The sequence below is a fragment of the Taudactylus pleione genome, unplaced genomic scaffold (genome assembly GCF_031769625.1).
Source record: "Taudactylus pleione unplaced genomic scaffold, aTauple2 ptg000201l, whole genome shotgun sequence".
Lineage (NCBI taxonomy): Eukaryota > Metazoa > Chordata > Amphibia > Anura > Myobatrachidae > Taudactylus > Taudactylus pleione.
In genome coordinates, this window is record NW_028284603.1 from 53,197,538 (window position 1) to 53,224,118 (window position 26,581).

The following is a 26,581-nucleotide window of genomic DNA, read 5'->3' on the forward strand; positions in this document are numbered from 1 at the left end:
CCTTCTCAGAGTCTCCGGCGGCTGTGCGCATGTTGACACCTCAGGTCACATGCATTGCCGCACCGACAGGGGGTGGGGGGTGGGGTAAGTAACGCAGCTACTTCTGTAACCGCGATACTGAGGTGACAGCGGCTTTTTGAGCCCCTGTCCCCGCACCGGAGCAATGCAGGGGTCAATATTTAAATCAGAGGCTATACGTCCTCCGATGATGAATAGGCCTCTCTATATGTACACCATTTACTGTTTGCTGAATAACACCTTTTTCCCAGAACAGCCATTAAATCAGTCTGTTATGGGACCATACATCAGGCAGCTGTCAGGGCAATTTCCCCCCTCTGCCGATGCCTGGGTAGGGACATTGGTGAAATTAACACGTTAGACAATCTTGATTCGGACTCAAAAATGATCGGAATCGGCGAGTCAGGGATATGTAACTTGCTGTATTTTGCAGATTCCCCGACGGACAGCAGATTGAGGTCTGCTGATCGGCAATCGTTGATCAACGATCGAATTTGGCCAGTAGATGTACAGCCAGCATTAGAACATGCACAGCTGAACAAGAGAAGTGATGGCAGAAAAACAAAGAGCTGCAGCCAAAGAACCCATGTCCAGACAAATTCTGCTCCTGCCACAGGCTGGTGCAAGGGTTGATGATTCACGCGATTGTGAAGTGTTCAGCACCTCAAAGTCAGGTCCTGAATCATCAAATGGTCACCCAAATATCTGCATACAGAGAAGTATAAACACCATAGTGCCACATTTCAACATACAGTAAGCTAATCAGCCACAAGGCAGAGGATTGAATAGTGTTTGTTCCTCGCACAGGCAATACCTGTAAATTAATGCTACGTGGATGCAGACAGAGAGAGTAAAAACAACTTAGTATAGTATTGCATTATAATGGCTGGAAGACTAAACATAAATTATATATATATATATACACATTTATAAAAGGTAAAGTGGGCAGCCACATACCACTTCTATATATCTCCCAGATCTCTGACTACAAGCCTTTAGAAAAACAGGAAGCAACACATACTGGTTCCATTGTTTGTTTTAATAGGTGTAAGAATGCAGTTTTAAAACATTTAAAAACATAAAATTTAATAGGATCTCTAACTAAAATACAAGTTAATGCAATATGAAAAGTTGAAAAACTAAGAATTTTTGCCAATGTATTTACATAGTTTATGCATCCAAAGGTAAGATAAAGTTCTCCGCCATTTCAAACTGACTTCATAGCATCTGTCAGTGTTACAAGGAAACATGGCGGGTGGAGCGTCTATGCCCTCTCTCCAATATCTGCATTTCTGATGTTCCTACAGCTTGGATACATAAATAAAATCACCAATACAGAACAGGACAGGCAAGCCACGTGCAACAGGGAGTTCAGGAAAAAGCAGGGCTAAGTCACACCATGTACTCACCCTTCTCTGATTGTACAAATCATTATATTCATCCCCAATGCGTCGGAGCTCACGTGCAATCCAAATTTCTGGCCGCATGTCTACAAGCTCATTAAGGTTTCTGGCAGCTGCTAAAAACGAGAGATTATTAGTTTAATCTAGTTCCACAACACTGTAAAAGCAAACCTATTGATTGATCTAAACAGGATGAAGTCAATATTGGAGGAAACAGAATGAAGTTTGGCCCAATAACTCAATTACCAAGACAAATCTCAGCTTTTGGGTGGTATTCAATTGTTTTGGCGCGCTATTCAATTGATGCCGATGTTCGCGTCGATAGTGTCCAAAGAGGTCAGACTTCGCCAAGTAAAACAGCTACACCCGACCAAAGTGCTGTGCACGATCGTGAAAAGTCCTGTTTGGGCGCCCAAACAGGTAAATTTTTGGGCATTTCAGCTCGAAACCCCTGGGGGAGCGAGCTGAAAGCCAGCGCCCAACAGGAGCAACAACTGAATAGCTCCAAATAGCATAGTCAGGCGCGAGGAGGGGCCAAAACAATTGAATACTGTACTTTACCTTTATAAAAAAATTTAAATGATAGTTAAAAGAAACTACATTGCATAGTGAGTGTTCATTCTAGCACCCTGCACCTGTCACAACTCGTGCAGTTCCTCTGTCCTGCCTCGGGTGTCACTCTTGTGTATCAATCCATATCAAAAGTAGACATGGTAAAGATGGAATGGGTATTAAGTCCCGGAGGCCGACTCCTCTCCCTCCCCCACCTAACGCTAAGGGTGCCCCGGACTTACCTCTCGTTCGGTCTGGCGTCCTTTGGCATTGGGATTAAGACAGGAGTCAGTATTTCGACGCCCTTCTTAAATTCCTTGCCGGAATTCGGAAGATTGTATAGAGACAGGCGGCCACATAGCTACATCCCGGTAAAGACAAGTGTCAGTAAGTATCACTATAGACCGGTTGTATCCTGACCGTATTTATTTTCAGTCTTTTTATTCGTAGTTCTTGTATAGGAGCAATTAGCAAGTTAGCCCCTGTCTGGACTGCAGTATGGGTACACTGCCAGTGCGTACTTTGTTACAGATTTATATGCCGATACAGCTAGTGAACATTTCCTGTAGTCAGAGTATATTTTTTAGCTTTAGCATTTTTTTCATACACCTTGTACTCCTCTGAAGTCTCCTTGCCAACACTGCACACTCATATCATATAAAAGATTTCCAATATTCAGGACTGGGGCTTGTGAGCCAAACTAAACCTTCACTTTTCCTTTATGCCAATACATCATGCAGAACTTTGAGGTACAGCATGTTTCTGATAGCCTTGCTAAAATACTGGCTCTCACCTTCCATTAGGACTAAGCAATCGAATAGGGATCGTACATCACTGTTAAGTAAGCAATTTACTGCACGAGTGTGATTTCAGGTATGTTTTATTGGGGTGTCTGCTGTAATCTGTGGGGTTAATTTTTGAAGACATGGCTACTTTAACAGTTATTTTTTTTGTGTCTGTCTAAGACTAAATGATTTATCTACAAAAACACAGCTGTATGCCTTTTGTGTCATACCACGATATACCCTGCAGGAATCTCACATTAATATGCTGTGCTGCTCAGGGCTGGGGTCCTGCTCCTTCCACTATCTGTAGCTTCCGGCTTGTCTTTATTCTCCTCACATTATTGCCACTGACCCTGGCAAGTGCAGCCTTTTCCTTACTAGCATAATCTACAAAGACAGGTTGCTGCCTGCCAACCAGACTAGTGCTCTCCTCGCCTACAAAACAGTGATGGGGGGAATGTGAGAATGGTCTGTCCATAAGATGCTCTATCCCTCCACAATAGGACAGGAGATCAAGACAGATTGTTAAAATAAGGTGTTTATTTTTTACCGAGTCCATAATCAGTAATTGTAGATAGAATGGGTATAAGCAGAGATAGCGCCACCAAACTGAAGGTCAAATTACTGAATCAAACTTTAGTGACATTACAAAATTAGCAATGACAAGTAATAAATCAAACGGAAGTGGTCCATGGGTTGTACGTCATACTCAAGTTTTATTTATCGGCAACTACTACCCTGCCCACCAAAAAAAATTAAAAAAAGATTATTCTACAAATATACTCTACATAGCAAACAAAGTGCGAGTTACAGCTAAATGCAATGTGGATTGCTGGGATGTTCAAGAATTGCTATTTTGGAACAGAGGCTTTAATTCTGACAGGAAAGTTAAATACTAGCTATGAGCACGGTGAAACCCTAATGTGTGGCTCTGAGCCTTCTTTCCATTCACATTGGACCAAAGGCCACAGCAAGTTGGCTGGAGTTTGCTTGTCTAGTGTACTTGAGGACCTGAGCTGACCAGTCTGAGGTTAAATCAGGCTCTGGTATCATGTGCTTCTCAATTACTGGCAGCCAAAATTCATTCAGCCGAGCTCTTGTGGTGCCTAGTGAAACATTCTGAAAGTTGAGAAAGCAATTCAGATGCGAGGAAGGGAAAGAAGAAACAAAAAAAACTCATGTATGAGCTCAGCAGAGCGAGGAAACACTCTTTCCCCACCCTAGAAGATATACTTCTTTCTTAGCTTTCTGCTGCCAAATCTCCATAAAAACATCCTTCCCAGTCTTTAGATCACATCTTGTAGCATGCATATTCCTAAATACTACAACGCCTGGGTATCAGTACTCCGTATCAAGTACAGTACTTCAGGAAATTAAAGTCGTGGTTAAGTGGTTGATAGTGAAAATCAATCTGAGGCTTTCGGAAAGGACTTTCTGTGGTGCTACCAGCAAGTGCAGATCAAAGCACATTTCTGCACAGTCTTACTTTTATTCATTTGAACTAGCGTGTTATTTTTACAAATTACAATTGTCCAATCTGTCTCATTAGGGCTTATCAAAAGGCACAACTTGGTCAGTCTGCTGTAATAAATATTAATGACCACCTTCATCTTGTGTACAATGACCATAGAATAGTTATACCGCATTCCCCATTGGTATCACACACCCAGTGCCATAATGTTTTGTGCTGACAATACTTGTAAAGATGTATATTTCATGCATTTCAAACCATTTACAGATTGCAATCAGCTAAATCTTTACCTTATATCCATAACCTAGTGACCTTTTTATTTATCTCTACTCAGTGTATTGTTCCCAGCTCTGTTCTCACTTTTAGGACCACAGTGTTTCATGGCCAGTTATCAGTGTTACATTCATCCTCACCAACAAAATGACATGAGGGGGTTAGCATGCAGGGAACCAAATAGCAAATTATATCCAGCCACACCACGTTGTTTTAGCAGTAACTAGGTCAGAAGTATAAAAGCAGGGAAGAAAAATGTGATTTTATAATAAATTATTATATATCGCCATCCACTTCTTCATAATGTTTGAGACTTTCCTATAACAAGAGTGCAACATACATTTGAATTTGATACCTATAGTGTATCAATGTACACATGGCATGATAGGACGTCTAGTCATTAATTCCTTTAGCATTCATAATGAGATGTCCTTTTGAAATTCATGCTATGGGGAAAAGCACTTGAATGCCACTTGACGCACCACAGGCCATTCTGGCAGTTAAAGTATCTCCATGACCTCTACAGATCAACAATTCTCTAATCACAGCCAACTGGAGAGTTAACAGGGAAATTCAAGTAAGTATATCTAAATACATTTCCTTGGCATCGGTGGGTAACAGGAGCTGCAAAGAGGTTTCTTTCCATGTTGCACGTGTGCGTGACAAGCCCGGGCAGTTACATAAATTCAGGGACCTTGCTCAGAAACAGCTGCTGGAAAAGGAACACCACAAGTAATAAATCTTCATGACTAGCTGCCAGCAGCTGTAACACCCCCCCCCCCATCCACCCTCCATGCCCACTCCCTAAGAATAGTATAGTTCTGCTTTGTGCGCAGCTTATCCAGAAACCAAATCAAAACTAGTCACTGCAGATGGACAGAGCACCAAGGACGATTATACATAGAGCCGTATTCAATTTGAGCAGAGCCACGATACTTTTTCGCGTCCCGGGCTTTGCCTACTTCGCCTGTTTTGCAGGCGGAAAAGTATTGCGCGCGTGCCCGCTTTACCCTTTATTCAATTTGAAAGTACGCGAAAACGGGGCCCGGCCAAAATTGAACAGGCGGAAAGTACTGTCAGAATTGGGGAAATCAGCCTGACATCCCCCAAAAGATGCTGACATGGGGTTCACTATGGTACCCCCTCCCACCCCCCGTTTTGCTTGTTGAAGGTATTTGGTGTTTTTAAACAGGCTCAATAGCGTTTTTTCTATAAGTGATGCAGAATAGCATTCAGAAGCATTTTTTCCTGAAAATAAGTTATCCCAGCAAATTTGGGGTACTTGAAAATGGGGGGCCAGCATATTTAAAAGTTGCTAAAGTGAAGTTGAAAAAAAATCTACCTGCCACAAACACCTGCAATAAAAAAAAACCAAACAAACAAAAAAACACACTTGGGGTGTACTTGGGGACCCACCCAGAGCAAAGTTTGCTAGTTTTTAACTTTGTCCCCCCCAATTTTTTTTTGCCCCATTTTTCAAAGTCCTTTATTGGGATGTCAAGTGTTTTCTTAAAAATGTGACAGTTTACCTGTGGGGGATTGTCTGAAGGCTGCAGGGGGGTTCCTGCAATGTTGCACCCCAAAACCCCAATTCTGCACTTTTTTCCGCCTGCTATTCATAGGCAAAATTTTAGCCTAGTACATTGCATTGACTTTCCGCCTAGACGAAAAGTCTTTCAAATTGAATACGGGGTAAAAGCAAAATAGGCGAAAATGACGTCATCGGCGAAAAACTATCGCGGATCTGGACTTTTCACCTCAAATTGAATACGGGCCATAACGTCACTTCACCAGCAGGATCTGAACACCAACATTTTGGACACATTTCCAATTTTGACCATCCAGACACTGCTTCTGATACTATACTAAAATGTATTACTGTACTCACCTCAGAGAGCGGCAGAAAAATGCTCTATGGCACATTGTTTTTAGTGCAGATAGAAGGTGTAATAAAATCAATAAAAATAAAAAAGTAAAGTATGTAACTGAATTAGTGCAACAATTAAGCTGTACAAACAAAATAAACTTCACCTTGTTAAATAAAGCATTAGCAAAACAATATACACTATTAAATGTCTGCTTCCATGTAGGTTATGTTGCTTTTATGGGTGTTGTCTTACCAGGCTTCCTTTAAAAACATTACATATCTGAATGCCTTGTTCATCTACATTAGAGGGGATAGGGAAAATGGCATTTGAGGTCACAGGAGTCTCAGCAGCTGCAGAAAGGTCACTCATAATATTTTTGTAGGCAACTATCTTCAAAAACAAAAGCAGCACAGGCTATAATCACGGTCACCATGTATTGAACTGAATTTATATTTAGTCAGTTTTCTTTTTGCTAGAACCCATTAAAAAGTTTTTACTTCTAATTTAAGTGTTTCAGGCTATGCTAAATATAGATACAAACTCAGAGGCATAACTCATGCTTAAAATTAGCTAACAGATCTGGTAATGTATTCTGAGATAAAATAAAAACTCACAAAACCATTACTGTATTCGTGTATTACAATCAGTTGTTATGCAAGAGTCCTCCCCGCAAAAATCTGCTTGATTCGCTGGTCCACCATGTCTAAAGGCCCCTACACACTAGATGATATTTTGAGCGATTTGGCCAGTTCCGACGCATCGGAACGACAATCGTTCAAATTGTCCACTGTGTAGCACTATGTGCGCTCCTGCGGCGTCAGTTGTCACAATCCAGATCTTTTGTACATGCAGGAAGAGCTTCCCTGCAGATCGTGCAGCGTGTACGCACTATCGAATGACCAGGCAACATGGTTACATTATATAGTAAACAATCTAACCAACAAACGATGCACGAGAGATCGTCTGGTTGTTTGTTAGATAGCACAGTGTGTATGCACTAGATCATTTCCCCGGGAGTTCAGGGGAAATAGTTGACTACATTGAATCGTTTGACAGGAGTCTAGTGTGTACCCAACTTAAAATACAGATACTTACTAAAAATGTCTGGCTCAGTGTCAAAATGAAACCTTATGGTCTACTTGGCTCACCACGCCCATTGACTTTATTTATGACAATTACACATTTCAGCACATGACTACAATAGACAACAATGTGCAGAAAAAGGAGGCTAGAAGAGGAAATTTAGTAATATTTAAAAATACATTTTTTAAATGTGGTGCAAAGTTCAAGAACTGTGCTCTTTATCTGAGGGTCAAGATGCAACCAAATACAAACCTTTGATATAAAAATATGAATCATAGGACATACATGCTTGCTAAGCTTTGGGAAGAAACATCTTTTTGAAAATCTTTTTACCCATAACAATGGCCCATACTGGTGCGCATCAGTTTGGCAACAGGAAATCTGCAGCTGGGAGTAGTCATTAAATAGAAGACAGCTGCAGCACTCTGACTACTTGATCCAGGTAGTGGATGCCAATTGGCTATTAGAGACTATGGCAGTGTTGGCTAACCTTGACACTCCAGCTGTTGTGGAACTATATATCCCAGCATGCCCTGCCACAGTTTTAGCATGCCCTAATAGCAAAACTGTAGCAGTGCATGCTGGGTTATGTAGTTCCATAACAGCTGGAGTGTCAAGGTTAGCCAACACTGGACTATGGTAAAGCAGCTTTCTGCTACTAATAGCCAAAACAGCATTCCTCAAGTTTTTAATGACCACAAGTAGCAGCGCTTCCTCTAACATTAAACAAGCAGGCGAGTGGTGTAGCGCGTGGAGATTACAAACCACCAAAGAATACCATAGTAATATTAGAAAACAAGGCCACAAGAAGAGTTAAACGAGGAGGAATATAAAAAAAAAAAAAAAAAAAAAAAAAAAAAAAAAAAAAAAAAAAAAAAAACTTACAAGCTTTGGAACGACAAGATGAACAAGATAATTCCTGCATGAGGTGTTTCCACCCAAAAAATCCTTTGGGGCTGATTCTGAGGTTGATGTTGCTGCGACCTCATCTTTTGCTGTAGCCACACCTGCGACTTTGTCCGATACTAGCATTAGCATAATCTTGTGTGTACAGCTGTGCGTTTGATTGCAGATAAAATTTGGAACGTTTACTTTGAGTGGCTTCAGTCGCAAGCACCATCAGGACTTGCACCATTGTGTCAAAATGACCTCCTTTATATTTCATTGTTACTCAAATATAGTTTTGTTTTTGGAGAGTATTGGTGTCACCTGAATCCAAACCACTCTGGTGTGACAACATGAGAAGTCAATAGTAAATTAGGGTGAAATTTTATTATATATAACTAAATTAATGCTTGGACACCAATGTGAGCACATGATCACAAGTTATCAAAGTTTAACCAGCAGACTCAAGTATGGATTTATGAAGAAGTAATTTTAATTCCACAAGAGGACACCACCATTACAATCACTGGGCGTCTGCTACGCCTTCCTCCCCCCCTCCCACGCACACACAGAGAGAGAGCTTGAGTCAGTGGTCAGCACAATGAATGATGTCATCTCAGTCAACTACTCCGTAGAAGTTCTGGCTCAGCAGTGACGGGACCGGCATCAGCAAGTGCATATAAGCTTGCCGATGCCGGCAGCAACGGAACCACGGCAGGGGCCATGCTGCATTCGGAAGCATGGCCCCCGCTAACGATATCGCCCACTGGACCTGCACGCCAGTCTGAAGTAAGATGTCACAGACGAGGCGCGGAAGCGCGCATAGTCAGTGACATAGTGCATACACTGGACGATATGAACCATTTGTCATTCCAATGTGTTGGAATCGGCCAAATCGTTCATAAAATAGTCTAGTGGGTACCCAGCATTAGGAATCACATGAAGTGCTGATTTCACTAAACAGGTTTTAATTTTTCTACAGTAGAAAATTCTTAGAGCAGAACAAATACTGCCCACTTGCTTTCTGGACACAAATACATTTTTGAAAAGTGGCCCAGATACTGCACCACTTGCTATCTGAATAAAGATAGCACGTCGTGCCGTATTTGGGCAGAACTGCCATCTGAACACAGATTGTAAGCTCCACTTGCTGGCTGTAAAAACAGATCACTACATATAGTTCAATGGTAGATGACATGGTAATTTTAAAACACTGTTGAAATCTGAATTATGTAACTAATAGCAGTCTGAAGAAACAAACCAACTAGAAATGGCGACTATTTTTATAGCCTGCCATATAGGTTGATGATGAGTAATCTCTAAGAAAAAAAGAGAACTGGTTTTCAAAGCACGTTTAAAGATTTGAAGACTGTGGAAAAGTGCAATCAGGAGTGGTAGGGAATTCAACAAGCAGGTACCGTCTCACTGGAGAAGTCTTGTGGGCGGGAGTGAGGCAGCTACCAGAGACAAGGGAAGGTGCAGGTTAGAAGTAGATCTAGGGAGGAGGGGTGGAGTGTAAGGTGGTGTATGTAAGAAGGGGTAGTGTTGTTGAGGGCTTTATAAGTTACACAAGAGTACAGAAGAGAGGAAGATCACCATAAAGTGGTAGTGAAGGCCGAATGAGTACAGTAGTTCCCAAAGAGAAGAAGAAGTGTACAGTAAGAAAAGCAAAGGACCAAGTTCAGAGCCATTTTGGAATCCAACCTGTAAATACAATAACACTAGCTGCGCTATTCAGAAATAAATCACCATTTCTATTCTGCATTACAAACTGGTCTCAGTTTGTGCAGGGCTTCAGTGCAAATCCCTGTCGAATAAAACGTACAAGGATGGAAGATCTATAGTGCTTAGATAGACAGTCAATAGATCGACCCCAGATGGTTGAATGGTCAACAGTTAAAGGTTCGACTTGAACTTCGGTAGACAGGGTCAAAAGGTCAACACATGGTTTTTCATAATTTTTAGGGTTATGATGAAGGTTAGGGACTTGGTGGAGGGTCAGTTAGGCTATGAAAGGGAACAGGTAGAGTTAGGCACCATGGGGAGGGTTAAAACTATTTATTGTACTTTTGACCATGTTGGCCTAACTGCATGTCGACCATTTAACAGCTGCCCTTTTGGCCATGTCGACCTTTTGGTGTAAACCTATTTTCGGTCTATCTATATACTGTAGATCTTTTAATCCACACCCGAAAAAAAAAAAAAAAAAGAAAAAAATGAATCCCAAACCAGGGTCTTGCAAAGTTTGACACTGGAAACTGCAGGTTCAAATACAATACAGGGCTCCAGTCCCTATTATGGTTTCTATGCCAGTAGAGGGACAGCAGGAAGCACCAAGCTTTATACAGGCAGCCTATTATTTGGAACAATCAGCCATAGAGGACCCTGTGTGCCACTACTTGGATAGGGGACTTTCATGTAACACTGATCAGCCAAGGTCCATGAAGAGGTAGCACTTGTGTAGAGGTTGCCATCTCAGCCACCATGCTACTGGTGGATGATAAAGAGGTGCACATTTTCAGTCTGGTCATCTTTGCAATCCAGCCAAAGATGGACACTTGAGGCGGATATATAACGTTACCCTTTATGGGCCTCAGCGATTCAGTGCAGGTTATTTGAAAAGACCCCCCGTTAAGCAGCAGAGCACAGAAATTAAATGCTTAAAAAGGAAAGTTACTGGTACACCCTGAATAAAGCCAAAAGCTTCCCAACAGTTTAACTAAATCATAGCATCACTGCAATACAGTAAAGCATTTTAGTCTACAATACTTATTATACCAGGGGTGTATAGGCATATTAGTATCTATTATATGTAACCCTTTTTATACTGTTACTCTAGCTATAATGTCAGTTTTAACCTGTATTTAAGTAGATACAGAGGGAGCATAATGTTCTGGTTATTGAATTCCACTTCCTTGTCAAACAGGCAAATAAATGACCAGAGAGAAAATATAAATATCTATATCTTACCCATTTCAGATAAATAGTGGTTGAAGGCTTGACACGGAGGACTTGGTGTCTGAGTGGCTTTATCGCAATACACAGGTGCTGGACTCACTTCAAATGAGAAATACCCACTTGAAGTTTTGGAAACGAGAGACGATCTTCTTACCAACATACAATGTGGGGATCTGTTGGCAAAGGAACTGGGGCTATAAGGCGATAGATTAGGACCCCAGGGTGTACTGCTTGAGGAGCTCGCTCCCTCATCAGAACGGTGTCCTTCAAATGGGCTGGCAAGGGAAGTGGGGGCCCCTCTTCTGAAAAACTTGTGCGGAGTGTGTCTATGCGTCGGCTGTATTTGGTCTCCTCCACTGCACTCCGAGTTTAACACTGTTGGTTGTTTGGCCATTTGGTCTTTTTATTTCTGTAAGTAAATACAAAATGGTACATTCAGGCACATAATTGTGGCATTAACCATACAACAAAGAGGTTATACATGCGTTTTCAACATTTACCTTTTGCAATGCAACAAGAGGGCAATTGCAGGGAGAGTTCATGAAGGTGCAGAATCAAAACCCACTATATATAAATGAGGTTAGTCCACTGTAGAACATAGGAGTAACTAGCAAGACAAGATGTAGCAGAGGAGAATTGGGCTTTGTTATGACAGATTTATAAAGCTCCACCATTTCCAGCTGGCTGCATAAGATATACAGATATGCCCAGCTACATACTTGATTGAAGCACAGCGAGTCGAGTCATGCGTGTCGCGAGACAAACTCCCGCGATTGGAGACTCACATTTGCGTCTCCATAGGAATTAATGGGAAACTCACTCCCACGATCATAGACACACCATAGCGTATCATGGCGCATAGTGCGACACGCACACGTTTGTGGTGCGATCAGCCACAATCAACTTGGGCGCATCTGTAGAGAGCAACAGAACAATAACAGGTACACATAATAGGGGGATATGCAAAATACTAAAATCACTACAACTTACTCACAAAGTCATTCTGCTAACGGGAAAGTTAGACAGAAACAGATTCACTCTTTTGAGCTTTGAAATCTGTTGGCAATATTCAAACACCACAGCCTGTGGGGCAGATGTACAAAGCCTTGGATAGAGATAAAGATAAAGTACAAGCCAATCAGCTTCTAACTGACAGTTTTCAAACACATGGGGCAATGCAGTTCAGCGGGAGTTGAACAGCGCCGGGAAGTTGTTCCTGCAGCTATTCAATTCAACGTGCTTAGTTTTACTGTTGTGTCGGAGAAATGCAGGTTCTCGCGACTTAACCTGGGCGTTTAGTTGGAGAATGTCTGTTCTCATGACTAAAGTACCGCCGTGAGGCTGTTAGTGCCATGCTAAGCTGGAAAACAGCCTTGCGGCCGGCACTTTGGATAGGGAGCGATTGACAATATGCTTTAAAAGTAATTTTGCATAAACAGATTGTGATTCAATACAAATTTACACTGTAACGTAACTAAAGATCCATAACCGGTGGACGAAACAGTTTATGGAGAGGAAAATTGCACAATAAGCACTAGATTATTAGTGAGACTAATGGTGCATACACAGTCTGGGAAAAAAAAAAAAAAAAAAACACCAAACAATCTAAACGATAACTTTTTTTTTTTTTTTACCCCTCCATCGTTTAATCGTTGATCGATATCGACCTTCACCTGTGCATGCAGACCAACCTGGTCGATATCGACCAGATTAGCCCGTTTACTATAGGGCCCTGCGAGTTATGTCGTTTGGTACATGTTGCTGGATGCTCGAAATTTCGGCACATGCAGGACAATCAGACAACGAAATATTATCGTTGCTAAAGGTTTGATGAATGAGACATTTAGAACCACAAATGCTTCAATACATCTATAAAAGTATAAATGTACAGAGCACATGGAAAAAAATAGCGTCTCAATCTATAGATATTCACATATATAAGCAAAGCATGCATTTCAGGTAGCCGTAGAAAAGGTTTGTATTTTAAAAGTAAGTTCCTATTTCTATGGTTCCCATATTTATTTATGCAGTTTCCTCTTTTGGTAACACACACACACACACATTATACAGAACGTAACTAGCAAATATTTCCATCTTTAAACAGTTACCTTGCAAAACTTTGGTTACAAAACGTTCAAGTGACTAGGATCATTTCACTACCTAGTTTATTTCAATTTTTTCTGTGGTTCCCATAAATAATATTCCAACTAGTAACTTTACCACCTTTGTTTAAATTTAAAAATAAGTTTAAATCATTTACAAATAGCGTTTCTCGCAGCTGCCAGGGACGGCACCTTTAGGTTAGTGGTGGACAAAATGACAAACTTGAAACACTCACTACAATTTTATAAACACAATTTTAGTCATCTGAAAGCCACTGAAAGTGCAGTATTAATATAATCTTGCCACAAGTGAAAGTCCTAGAAGGATTATCATATATCCAGATAAACACCAGGAAGCCTTACCAAGGAAGCCCGCCAAATGTGAAACTCTTACAAATTAAACGAAGACATGTTTTCAAAATCAGATAGACACTTTCTGCATAAGTTGACATATAAAAGCCTGAAATGCACGTGTAGCAATAGCGCATAGACCAAAATGAATGCAAAAAACACACACATATTAAGTGTCTCATAGAAAGGGCCACATATGTTAACATAAATAGCTGGATACATACTTAAAGAAAAAAAAAAAAGTTAGACCATACAAAAAGGTTGAAAAAAAAAAAAAAAAAAAAAAAAAAAAAAAAAAAAAAGATTGGGGATCACAAGGAAAACAAATCTAATAGAATTCACTGGAGGGCAGCTCTCATCTAATATATCATTTATAATAATGAATCTAAATATGCACTGAATTGATGCATCTCATTTTAGAAAGTCAATGATCACTTATTTACAGACATTTACATTAGTTACAATGGCAACACTGATCCTTCCATTGTGATGGCCCCAAAAGAACATGGAACAGTGAATAAAGTTAAATGACTTTATGGACACAAGGAAAGTCCCTAAACGTTCTCAGACGATCGTGTCAGGTCATGTCTGTACCCATGGGACACACTATGACAGGTTTTCAACATGATCATATCAACTTGATATTAAATGTCTGGGGTAGCAGAATAGAATACGAACAGATCATTCATTGACAAACATGATTCGTAACAGTTGTCAAAACAGTAGCCCAATATAGTCTCAATAACAGTTACGTAGACAATGATTCTGATAAATAAACCAACCTTATAAATCTAAAAGCATTCTTTTTGTTTTGTTTCAGCAACTTTGCTTGTGTTTAGCAGTCTGGTAAATGCATTTTGCATCTGCTTACTTATATAAGGTCACTGGGGTAAAAGTTATGGTTGGTTTCAGCCTGTATTCTTAAGAGTTGCATCAGCAGTCATGAAATATTAATAGGATGATTTTCCAGGTCATTACAAGATCGGAGGGTGCCGAAACATGAACAGTTCCTGCTGTGGTTCTGATGTTTGCGGAGTTCTCTGGTGAGCTGGCTGGCAGCGCTCCCTGATCCAGCCCTATTGTTCTCCCTGAAGTGCTGAGCACAGCAAGTCTGGGAGAGGTTTGGCATCGGCTGGAGAGTTGTAGTAAGTGCGTCACAATAGGCTTATAGTATGGTGAAGGAGCTCTTTTCACTAGGGGAGGGAGTAAAAGTGACACATAACTAAGTTGTGCACAACAACAACACGGCTCCACAGGATAATGCTGTAGCCATGCCGGCCAGAAAGCAGACTGCATAATACGTACACTGAGAACTGTAGACTTACGTTAAGTCAATCACAACAGTTGTATTCACAAAACAAAAACCAATCCTGATTTAAACAAGTCAATGACTTGTGTTATTTAGGACTATAGAAGACAGAGTTGGGAGGTAGAACAGGGGGGGGGGGGGGGGGGGGGAGTAATTGCTGGTGGCATTGCCTATAAATATATATTATAGATACAGAACTGTTCTGGTTTCTAAGAAAGTAAAAATGGCTTCAAGATTTCCCAACCAACTACCAAGTGAGACAATTATCTCTAACAGTATACAGGAGGTACAAAAAGGCTACATTTATACAAGCAAACAATTTCTATGTCTTGCAGCCAAAGCTTCAGAACTATTTGTTTACATTTGGAAATACTCACAATACAATATTATGTTACAAAACCTATGGCGATTTCTCCCTCATGTCCATCATGCTGGCTACATACTAGATGCTGAGCAATGATCATAGTCTAACGTACGTTACATATACACAGCCCTCTAATAACAGCGCATATGTAACTGGGAATAACATATAGAAGTTACGATGAAGGCTGTGTCCAACTTTCTGTACAGAACCCTTCCACATGGAACTTAGCCAATGCTGCACAAGCCGGTGTATGATCAGCCTGCTCGGGCAGGAGGACAGCTGTGACTGCCCCGGCCGGCTCTATGGTCCAGTAGCTGCGGTCACTCGGATATAACTCCGATGGGGCCCCGCTGTTCCAGGAGACAACAGGGGTGATGGGCACATAGATACTAGGTGTACGGGAGGATTCTCTGCCGCATAGCCTGGCAGGACCCCCCACACATACGTAACCCGGCGTCACACATTCATATATGTCATCCACACGGCAGTATACACACACAGGGTACACAACCGGCATTACACATACAGGTCACCAGCGTTACAGCTCCAGGAATCCCAGCCAGAGTACAGGAGCCGGACTGTGGGGAGAGGGCTGCACACAGCAGCGTCCCACGTACCGGTCACAAAGGTCCGGGTATACGGTAGCAGTTACAGGCGCTACGCAGACACTACAGGGTACAGAACCACTTACATTACAGCTCAGGAACCATGGCCATCACACCGGGGGAGCGGGGACGGAGTGGAGATGAGCCCGGGAGCAGTGTAACGAGCAGTGAGCGCAGCACTGGGCCCAACAGATCCGCTCCTGTACGAGGCTAGCAGGGAATACTGTTCTGTACCACAGCGCTGTCCTCTCTTACCATTGTGACGTCGCATAAACCAGCCTCTCCCATCTCATTGGTCGAGCTGTAAGATTGTCGCGGCAACGGCCAATCGCTGATATCCAAGGCGGGAAATTCCCTTCCCCCTGCTCCCACCCCCCTCCAAGCACAGCCGCCAGTTTTACCGTCTGCAGCAGGCGCGCCGAGTATTGTTTACACATTTTTTTCTCTCATTCTCTTGCCTGTTCTCGCGGCGGCAGGAGCGGCTCGTGCGGGGTCACGTGCGCATAGGGGCCGTCACCTATCCTCCCGCTGCCGCCTGCGTGCGTCATCCGATCATGCACCCTTGCCCTGCCGGGGGTCACTAGCGCCTAGCGTGCAGTGTGCATACAGCCTGCAAGCCCACAGCTGCAGGACCCCAGCATACTGTCACAGAGTGCAGACCCGTGTCCGGTCATGTTTTCAGGATCTCGGTCTATGGTTTCCTACCCTCCAACATGACCCATTCCATTAGGTACAAAATGCTCTGTTCCTGGATTTCCCATGTAATTTATGATTGCTGTCAGACAGGTGTTTCACCACAGGTGGCTGCAATCATAAATTAAGTGGGAAGTCCAGGAACAGAGCATGTTGTACCTAATGGAATGGGTCATGTTGGAGGGTCTGTGGTTAGGCTAAAGTGCAGTGGGCTACAGGACATCTGACATCACAACCATGTGACTCACGACAACAGGAGGAGAAGCAAGGGTCAGAACAGGGGTCCAGAACAGAAGAGGCTCACTTTGTGAACACCACAGGTTTATATTCTCCCACGTGGATAGTAAACGTGGTAGAGGACCGGCCCTGCCGTAGTGGTCACATGGTTACTTGGATCTAGCATCAAGGTAGTGTCTAAATCCCCTTCACGGAGGGGACTCTGGCGTCATCAGCCAGTGTCCAGCATCATTCCCTACCATCCAAGTGGGCATAGAGGGGGAATATATCGGTTAGGTCTAGACTATAGAGGGCTGATGGCCCTGTGAAATCACACCCACGTGACTCGGCTCTGCTCGCCACGCTTCGGGCACGGTGGCTCGCTGCGTTCGCCACAGATATTTATTCCCCCTCTATACCCTAGTGGATGGTAACGCAGGAGCTGTCCAGCCTCCTGCAGCGGTCACGTGGTGTCTACGTCACAGAGGTCCTTTCTCCAACTTGGAAATAGCAGCAACCGGAATATAACCTTGTGGCGAGCGGACAACTTTCTTCTCTAAGTGGTGACAACTTGTTTAGCTGGCCTTAATGGGCATGAACTGCACTTCTGCACTCACTCACGTCACTCCCAGGTCCCTAGCATGAAGGGGAAATAAGAACTACCCTAGCATCAACCTATCCATGGAAGCAGATGGGATATTTACTGATACTGCCAACTAGACTAACTAATCTATGTATTATTAAAGAAATCTACAAAATATGATCTGTATGGGGTACGTGAGGACTGGCATTGAGATCCCTCCCAGGGGGAGGGTCAATCCATGAATAGATCAGGGGGTGGGGGCATTTGGAAAGTTGCAATGCCCCAGCATTTGCAGCTGGATGCAGGGTATCAGACAGTTACACTAGAGGCATATTCAACCCCACGGCTAATTGTCAGCCCTATGCAATTCAATTGACTGCCGCATCCCCATGCATTAAGTCCCAGAGAGTCACTTAACTCAGATTTTTCCTCACAGCTCCTGAGGCTTTGAGGAAAAATCTACGATAAGTGCACCCTCTGAAACGTAACCTGTGGGGAAACCCATTGATTCCAGCACTTAACGCAGGCAACTATGAGTTTAACGCATTGGAAAATTCACTAATTAATTGCACAGGGCATTAAACCCAGAGCTAACACCGTGGGTAATTGAATATACCTGTAGTGTTGGAACCCCTTACTATAATGCACAAAGTTCTCATGATATGCAATATGTGCATCTGCATACAAGTCATTCTCATAGAAATAAGGGGGGATGCAGATGCACACTCTAAGCACTAAGAATACTAAACATCAAAATATATAAATAAATAAACTATCAATTAACATGGATTTCTATTGATGTGCTCAGTACGTTTGGTGCAAGATGTTTGCCCACCTACCACATCACGGTGACCTCATCAGGTGGGTCCCTAACATCTCTAATACTGACACATTGTATAAATTTATCTAGGACTTAACCTATAGTAGTGCCCATACTCAAAGTCACCATTTTGTCTGCAATCGGTATGAGCGGATAATTCCTGTGTGCCCACAGTCTAATTAAGGATCTGGTGCTGGTGTCAGAATAACCACTGTGTTGAGTTTTATCTCTGGATCCCGCACCTTCGGCAGACTCGATCTCTATTACATCCCGCCCCTAGTCTTTCGTTGACTTTGTGGGTAAGCTTAGTAGATTATGGCCCTCATTCAGAGCCGCTCGCTAGCGGCCGTACGCTCGTTCCGAGCGATGTTCGCACATCTGCGCATGCGTATGGTTTTTAGTACGCATGCGCGAACCAGTCAGTGCGGCCGAAAATCGTTTGTACGCTATATAGCGAGTGCCTGCTATTTTGAGTGACAGAATGAGGCGTATGTGGGTGGTAACAGGGGAAGGTGTTTGAAAACGGGGGAGTGGAATTCGAACGCAGGCGTGCTTAAAAGGTCAAAACGGGCGTTTTAAGGGAGTGCATAATTAATACAGCAGCGTCATTGACCACGTCACTTGGTTTTTTTTAACTCAGAACTGCTCGCAAAATAGCGGTTGAAAAAACCAACCACAAGAATAGCGAGCAGTTCATACGCTGTACGATGTACTCGATTAATCTAATAAATAGCGGACATGACGTATGGTGCGAGCGGCCAGGGGGCGTTTTTATCAAATAAACGAGCGTATGTTTTGCTCGCTCGTTCAGACTTAGAGGTGTGAACAGACTGCAATTTGCGAACGGATCATTTGAATAGCCACCCCTTGTTTTTGAACGAACGACCGCAAATAGCGAACGGCTCTGAATCAGGCCCTATGCTTCCTAACCATATCCTTGTTCCAGAAGATAGTGGTCTAACATTTTATACAACTATGAACTTTAATAATCACCAGAGAATATGCAAACAAAAGTTGAAGTCTCTCTACATTAGAGATGGCCAATAGGCAGTTTCAATCGATCTTTTGAAGATGTTCGTTTTAATAATATCTATCTTCTACAAGACACACAAGAGCCATTAGTGTTTAGCTGCTTGCGCATGCACAGTTAAGAGGAAAAAAAAAAGAACAGCCAACGCTTGCACTCCGGAGTGGGAGATGCTGGGGACCAGGTAGGTACATCGCTGCTGCAACATTACGTTTTTTAGATCAATTCTATGAAAACATCAGGTCTCCAGGATGGACCCAAAAATTGTGATGCATTGTGCATGAAAATTTTGGAAAAAACTTGCATATCGAAGCCCATGCCTACTATACATGTATACTTGTAGTACAGTGGTTCTCAAACTCTGTCCTCAGGACACCAAACAGTTCACATTTCCCAGATCACCTAGCAGGTGCATTCATTACTCACTGACACATTAAAAGATTCCCAAACGCAGTCTTCAAGGCACCCCAACAGTTCAGGTTTTAGAGATATCCCTGGTTGAGCATAGGTGACTTAATTAGTACCTCAGTCAATTTGATTTAACCACATGTGCTCAACCATGAATAACTCTAAAACCTAAACTGTTGGGGAGCCTTGAGGACCGCGTTTGGGAACCTCTGGGGTAAGCTAATTATTTTCACTTGTGATTCTGTGAGGACACCTGGAAAACATGCACTGTTTGGGGTCCTGAGGACAGAGTTTGTGAACCTGTGTTGTAGTATATTGAGATACAAAAAGGCACTTGATGCTTTGCATTCACCTTTGGATAGATTGGGCTTGCTCGTGCTAGTTTATACAGTTTACATCAGGCAGATCTATAATCCACCAGGTGTTTGTAAAAGCCGCAGAGAGTTACATTGCTTGTGACTCGGATGCATAATTTGCAAAGCCATAGCATGTGCAATAAAGCCTAGACTGTGTTTTCCAGGCAGCAAAGACTTGAGTATCAATTCAACAGCTAAAAAAATGGTGACTTCCGTTCTTGTAAAAGACGTTGTTACAGGGCAGGCAGGTACAATGCACATAGGGGCAATATTTAGGGACATTGGTAATGTTTTCTTTGAATGTTTGCTATTGCAGATTAAACCATCAGACTCTGTCTTCTCACTTTTATTTTTTTTATGCTAGCTCAAAAGTTAAGTCGAGCAAGCATTCTACTTTTTATTCATGATCATTTCATCCTTGGGGAATTATTGCATTGGAAGGGTATTTGGCCAGGTGGTCTACATTGAGAAGGTCAACAGCAGAATGTTGACATGGACAATAGCTTGACAACCAATGTCAACATATAATTAGGTCAACATGGTTAAAACGTTCCGGATGTCAACATATGTTTTTTTGATGATTTTTAGGGTTAGGCGAGAATAAGAAAAAACACAGTCGACATTAAATGTCAACAATCTGAACGAGTCATTTTATCCATGTTGGCCTAATTGTATGTCGACATATTGTCCATGTCAACATTCATAACCTGTCAAAATTCTGGTGTCGACCTTATAAATGTCGGTTAAGTTATACCACACCCCATTGGAAGATATGTATATTTTAATACCCTTTGCTCTGAAGAGAAATTTCTGAGAGGATTGGGCAGGGGTAGCCAACCAGTCAGAGGCAAAGAGACAAAAAATATCTGTAGTCAAGTGAAAGAGGTGATGGCATGGGGTGTGGCCTAGCTGTCACAAGGCCATGCCCCATTTTTGTGCTCACGCCTTTGGTATGACATTTGCAGGAGCATGACTTGTCACCCCCCCGTTTTTAGTCACACTGGGGACGATCCCAGCACATTGAAAATACACAATTTACATAATCTTCCCAATCTAAATTTTTTTTTTTTTTAACTTTGCTGTAATTTTTATATTAGTGGGAATTTTGACAATCCTTGTTATCAATACCTTTTTAATGCCTCTTATGCAATGACCATTGTAGCAGTGCCCATTATGCAGTGCTTCCTGTAGTAGTGCCCCCTGTAGTAGTGCTCATTATGCAATGCTCCCTGTAGTAGTGCCCATTATGCAGTGCCCCCTGTAGTAGTGCCCCATATGCAATGCTCCCTGTAGTAGTGCCCATTATGCAGTGCCCCCTGTAGTTGTGCCCCATATGCAGGGCCCCCTGTAGTTGTGCCCCATATGCAGGGCCCCCTGTAGTTGTGCCCCATATGCAGGGCCCCCTGTAGTTGTGCCCCATATGCAGGGCCCCCTGTAGTTGTGCCCCATATGCAGGGCCCCCTGTAGTTGTGCCCCATATGCAGGGCCCCCTGTAGTTGTGCCCCATATGCAGGGCCCCCTGTAGTTGTGCCCCATATGCAGGGCCCCCTGTAGTTGTGCCCCATATGCAGGGCCCCCTGTAGTTGTGCCCCATATGCAGGGCCCCCTGTAGTTGTGCTCCAGCATTCAGTTGCAGTGGGGGTCTGTGGAGGCCATTGTACTGCCGAGCCGCATCACAACAACAAAAGAGCTGCGGGTTGGCCACCGCTAGGATAGAGCAATTATGTTATTTGTATTTGTAACATGTTGCCATATAAACTAAATTATGGTATGAATATTCTATTGTGTTGCCTGCCCAAGACATGTTTCATTAAAAACATTAGAGTATAAATAAAACAAAATGTTAATGGAATCCTTCCCATGTATGTGGTTATGTGCGCCGTATTGCATATCCTCAAAAATATTTATTAATAATCTGCAGGAAAAAGTAAACTAATGTATAGTGGGGTAGGGTGTGTTAATCTAAATAAAAATAATAAAATTTAACTGAACATAAACCATGCCTAGAAATACCGTATATATAGTCACTTAAACCACTGTATATGATGTCATGCAGCTAAGAGGACATTTCCATAGTGTCACAGGTGGCATTTTATGGGCTGAGAATGACCTGGCAGTTTTATATCATGGGACAGGTCTGTTGGTAATCCTGCCAATACAGTGCCCCATGGGAGTCATATTTTAAAAGTGCTTCTGAAGGTGGTAGGAATATTACAGTGAGGTTTTTATTTTTATTTTACAGAGATATATTAAATTTTCAAAACTATGTTTTACAATTAGATACACTCCATGGGTAATAACAAGTAAAATTCAAGTTATCAATATGAGTCAACAACTACAGGATATCAGTAGTAGCAACCCACTCACAAACCTGCCCTGTTATATATACACAACCAGCTCATCCATTGGTTGAGAGTAATACAATTTAGAATAGTAAAGTCAAGTGAAAACATTAAACAGCAGTAGGACATGCAAAGAAAAGGTTACCTTAAAGCCTTTTACATTATTATTTAGAGATTTCAATGGAAATACAATTCCTTTTTTATTGTTTTTTTTTTATAGCAGCTATGATCTCAAGCAACAAAATGGTGAATTAATCAAAATATCTGACTGTCAATGCAGGGTACAGTCTCAGAAGTTTGCCAGGAAAAAATAACCTTTCACTGTTATATATTCTTATATATTGCATACATCAAAAGCTTCTTGTATTCAATGTCACAACTATAAGATAAAAATAAGAGTCCTTTCACATACAATACTACAACATTAGATATACTGAAAACTGACTTTTCACCAAGCGAAATGTCATGGGGCCCATCCATCAGCGATGGATTGCCGCGATCCCGCGATGCTGCAACCCGGCATCGCGGGATCGCAGAAATCCAACATGTTGGATTTTCCCGATTTGTCGATCGCGATCAAAAAATTATTGCGATCATCAAATTGCTAACATTTAACATGACAAATGTCTGCGATCCGGCGACGGATCGCAGAACATCGATGGCGGGCGATCAGAAGTTTCCGAAGGCCGATCGGAAAATTTCCGATCGCATCCCTGCATCGAGACGATCCGTCGCTGATGTATGGGCACCTTCATTCAGCTCATGGCACAATGCTTGCAGCTATCACAAGAATCCGATTGCACTTATGAATTGCCAATTCTTTCCTGCATGCAAACTTCTGAATTAAATAGCAAATTGGACACTTATGCTGTGTGAAAACAATGTAAAATAGTATTCTAATTGTGTAATTATCCATTTAAAACTTTCAAAAGAATTACAGTATGTCAGAGATAGAAATCTGACCTATTTGCACTTTCATAGGAAGAGGATCGTCTGGACAAATGATGTAATACAGATTTAGTAAAATAATAAGTCATCTGTGCAGAGAGGTTTAGAAAATATCTGACACAAATAGTCATGGCTACCTGTGCATTTACTAATCATGTCTATTCCATGTCCTGTATAACTAGTTTTTTTAGTTCTTTTTTATACACATTACCTGTTATGTATAAAATTATGATTTGTTTCTTGCATTTATGCCTCCTGAATGTCATGTATTAGCCTGTTCCTCGTGTATATTTACTATGCTTTATTTTCCACCGGGGTATGGCTGAGGAATTTTGTTGTGTCATATATATATAAGCAATGATTAGTGTAGTTGATTCCAACAGTACAAACAGTATAGATTATATAGCAATGTATCTTGTACTTTACCTACTGTATATGGCCAGCAAAATGTGAGTTTAGGCATCCTTATCTCAGTTCTTATCTACTGTACACATTGAAAACCATGTATTTCTCCCAAAAACATTACCACAATCTCCCCCTCCCTTCGAAAATACATAACACATCTGTCCTCATTGCCTTGAAAACTTACTGATGTATTCTTAAAGTACTGAATCACCCATAAAGAACAGAAAGGCACCAGAGCCTGTGGGGACCCAGTCATTAGAACACACTTCTCTATGGGTAGGGAAGCACAGACAGTACATACGTATGTTATAAGACACTTCTGCATGTGTAGGAGAGCAGAGATATCTCATACACAATGTAAATCATGTACAAAGTTACCCTTGCCTTGTAATACCACTAATCTATCTCAGCACTTTCCCATATTTGGCCATAATGGCCAAATATAAAGCTGCTGATGGTAGTCAAGTGGCAGAGGTACAGGGTAAGGAGACAGACAGAAAGGAGTAATAATATGTGATATATCACTGTCTGCTGCTGTTACAGTGTAACACCGTCATACACATGTATAATACATCTCTAATGCCCATTTCACAACACATGTGCTGCCAGTGACACCTGCTGTGTACACAACTGATAACTATCCTGTATATATCTATAAGGGGTATTATACAGCATGTTACAAAGTGGTGACGCTATATTTACTGACTGTCACTGACAGTATAACGGGACCTCACCTATACACCAGCAGCAGTCACCTGGCTTCTTCCCCCCTCCCCGGGTTCTGCGCCTGTGCTGCCCCCCGCCAGTCATCCCCTCCCCGGGCTCTGCGCCTGTGTTGCCCCCCGCCAGCCATCCCCTCCCCGGGCTCTGCGCCTGTGCTGCCCCCCGCCAGCCATCCCCTCCCCGGGCTCTGCGCCTGTGTTGCCCCCCGCCAGCCATCCCCTCCCCGGGCTCTGCGCCTGTGTTGCCCCCCGCCAGCCATCCCCTCCCCGGGCTCTGCGCCTGGCTGATCACAGCCAACTGTCAGCCGACACTTGTCAGAGGGAGGCAGAGCACAGTAGGGGAACCACTCACACCCACCTGTCATATCGGCCGCCAGCAGCCGGGACATGCCGGGGAGCCCGCATCTAAGTGCGATCATATTGTACAGTGTTGCGATGCATATCGGCCGATGCCCGTGTAGTCCCTGGCAGCAGTGATGTATGTACAGAGCTACACTCGCCAGTCACACGGCAGCTATCCCTGCGGTTTATCCGTACCCACCCCTGTAACCCTTATCCCCCCACATCTATACCAATCATTGTACCCCCCAATCCCCCCAAATCAATACCCAACCCTGTAACCCCCTATCCCCCCACATCTATACCAACCACTGTGCCCCCTATGCCCTCACATCTATACCAACCCCTGTACCCAGATTCCTATACCCCCACATCTATACCGGCTCATATTTCCTCACATTGATACCCCTTGTACCCATACGTACAAAAGGCTGCTGTAGAATGTACTCACACTCACACCCTATAGCAGCACACAGGACACCCTACAAGCAGCTCGGGGAGTGTGCGCATCTAACAGCGATGGGGATGTGTGCGGTACACACCGGGTTAGGGTGGGTGACAGGAGGACACTTACCTGCACACTGACACATCCGCCGCTACGCGCTGAGGTGACGCCATGCTGCTGCTCCCGGTAGTAGGACGACGGCGGAGTTACACTGATCCCCGGGCGCTGTGATGATACTGTGTGTGTCACCCACCGGACACCTCACATAACCTCCCGCGGGCCGCTACACAGCCAGCACAGCGCCGTGCCCCGCCCACAAGCCACTCAGCCATTCACATCTGCCGGGGTGCACTGAACTCTCTCTGATTGGCTCGACACTTTCCTCCTCGCCGCCCTAGATAGAGAGATTGGGATGGGCATTGGGAGGGGGCGGGGCCATAGGGTGAGACAGATGAGACACTGGCAGCACGTATGACGCCGCATCCATCTCAGGACAGGAGCTGCGAGCGGCCGGCGCCGGGGAACTGTCATATACCCAGCGTCGTCCGCTCTTATTATCGCTCTGTCAGCGCTATCGTATACATGCGTGACGTCATAAGCATACATGTGTGACAATAACATACATGTATGGAGAAAGACGTAGTGACAATAACACATGTATGGAGATAGACGTATGTATGCATGCAACCATAACGTCATAGGCCGGCTGACAGCATGAGCAGAGTGCAGGATGTGAGACATATACAGTACTGTCCCCTGCTCCCCCCCTATGTGAAATAACTGGTAATAAATAAATAATAAATAAATAATAAATATTGCTGAGTATATATATATACACTACAGCTCCGCCTGCGTCATCCTGTCCTGTACTATTACTATCATCATCTCGTTACTGAGATCTACACAATGTAAATAAATATTCCCCAATACGGCAAGTCCTCATCTTTACCATCATCTGAATTTGGCATCCTCTGAACAGGACACTAACATTGTCTTACATACACATGCATGTACCACCTATTACACACGTACATGTAATCATCTCTTACACACAAGTGTGTACTGTATATATGTTACATACGCCCCCTGCCCCATTCTGTATATAATCAGTTTATAAGTGCCGGGGAGTCAGATACGGGCCAGCACTTCCGTGATTGTCACCTGTGTAATACTGTTTATTAGCTCTATTGTAGCCCTGTATTTCTCTTACTATATGTGAAGTGCAGATAATAGCAATAGATAAGGAGAAG

General features: G+C 42.9%; 1 protein-coding gene and 1 long non-coding RNA gene across 11 annotated transcripts in view; one reads left to right on the plus strand and one right to left on the minus strand.

Moving 5' to 3' along the window:
* BCL2L11 (BCL2 like 11) overlaps nt 1-16,295 on the minus strand; it is a 29,501-nt gene extending 13,206 nt beyond the window's left edge. For 2 of the 7 annotated variants that reach the window (XM_088477385.1, XM_088477386.1), the window contains exons 1-4: nt 16,114-16,293; nt 11,309-11,705; nt 1,428-1,537; nt 1,184-1,319 (exon numbers count right to left, since the gene is read on the minus strand). In XM_088477385.1, the coding sequence (XP_088333511.1) occupies nt 1,184-1,319; nt 1,428-1,537; nt 11,309-11,690 (628 nt within the window). In that variant the 5' untranslated portion in view covers nt 11,691-11,705; nt 16,114-16,293. Of the gene's footprint in view, nt 1-1,045; nt 1,326-1,427; nt 1,538-11,308; nt 11,706-16,113 lie in introns of those variants that run through there. The other 5 variants (XM_088477384.1, XM_088477383.1, XM_088477389.1 and 2 more) reach the window with 5 other exon arrangements.
* The window catches only part of LOC148518401 (uncharacterized), an 816,630-nt gene that overhangs the window by 746,436 nt on the left and 43,613 nt on the right, over nt 1-26,581 (plus strand). The window contains exon 10 of one of the 4 annotated variants that reach the window (XR_015878983.1): nt 452-515. The exons of the other annotated variants lie outside the window; for them this stretch is intronic. This is a non-coding gene — a long non-coding RNA (uncharacterized LOC148518401). Of the gene's footprint in view, nt 1-451; nt 516-26,581 lie in introns of those variants that run through there. 4 annotated transcript variants of the gene reach the window in all.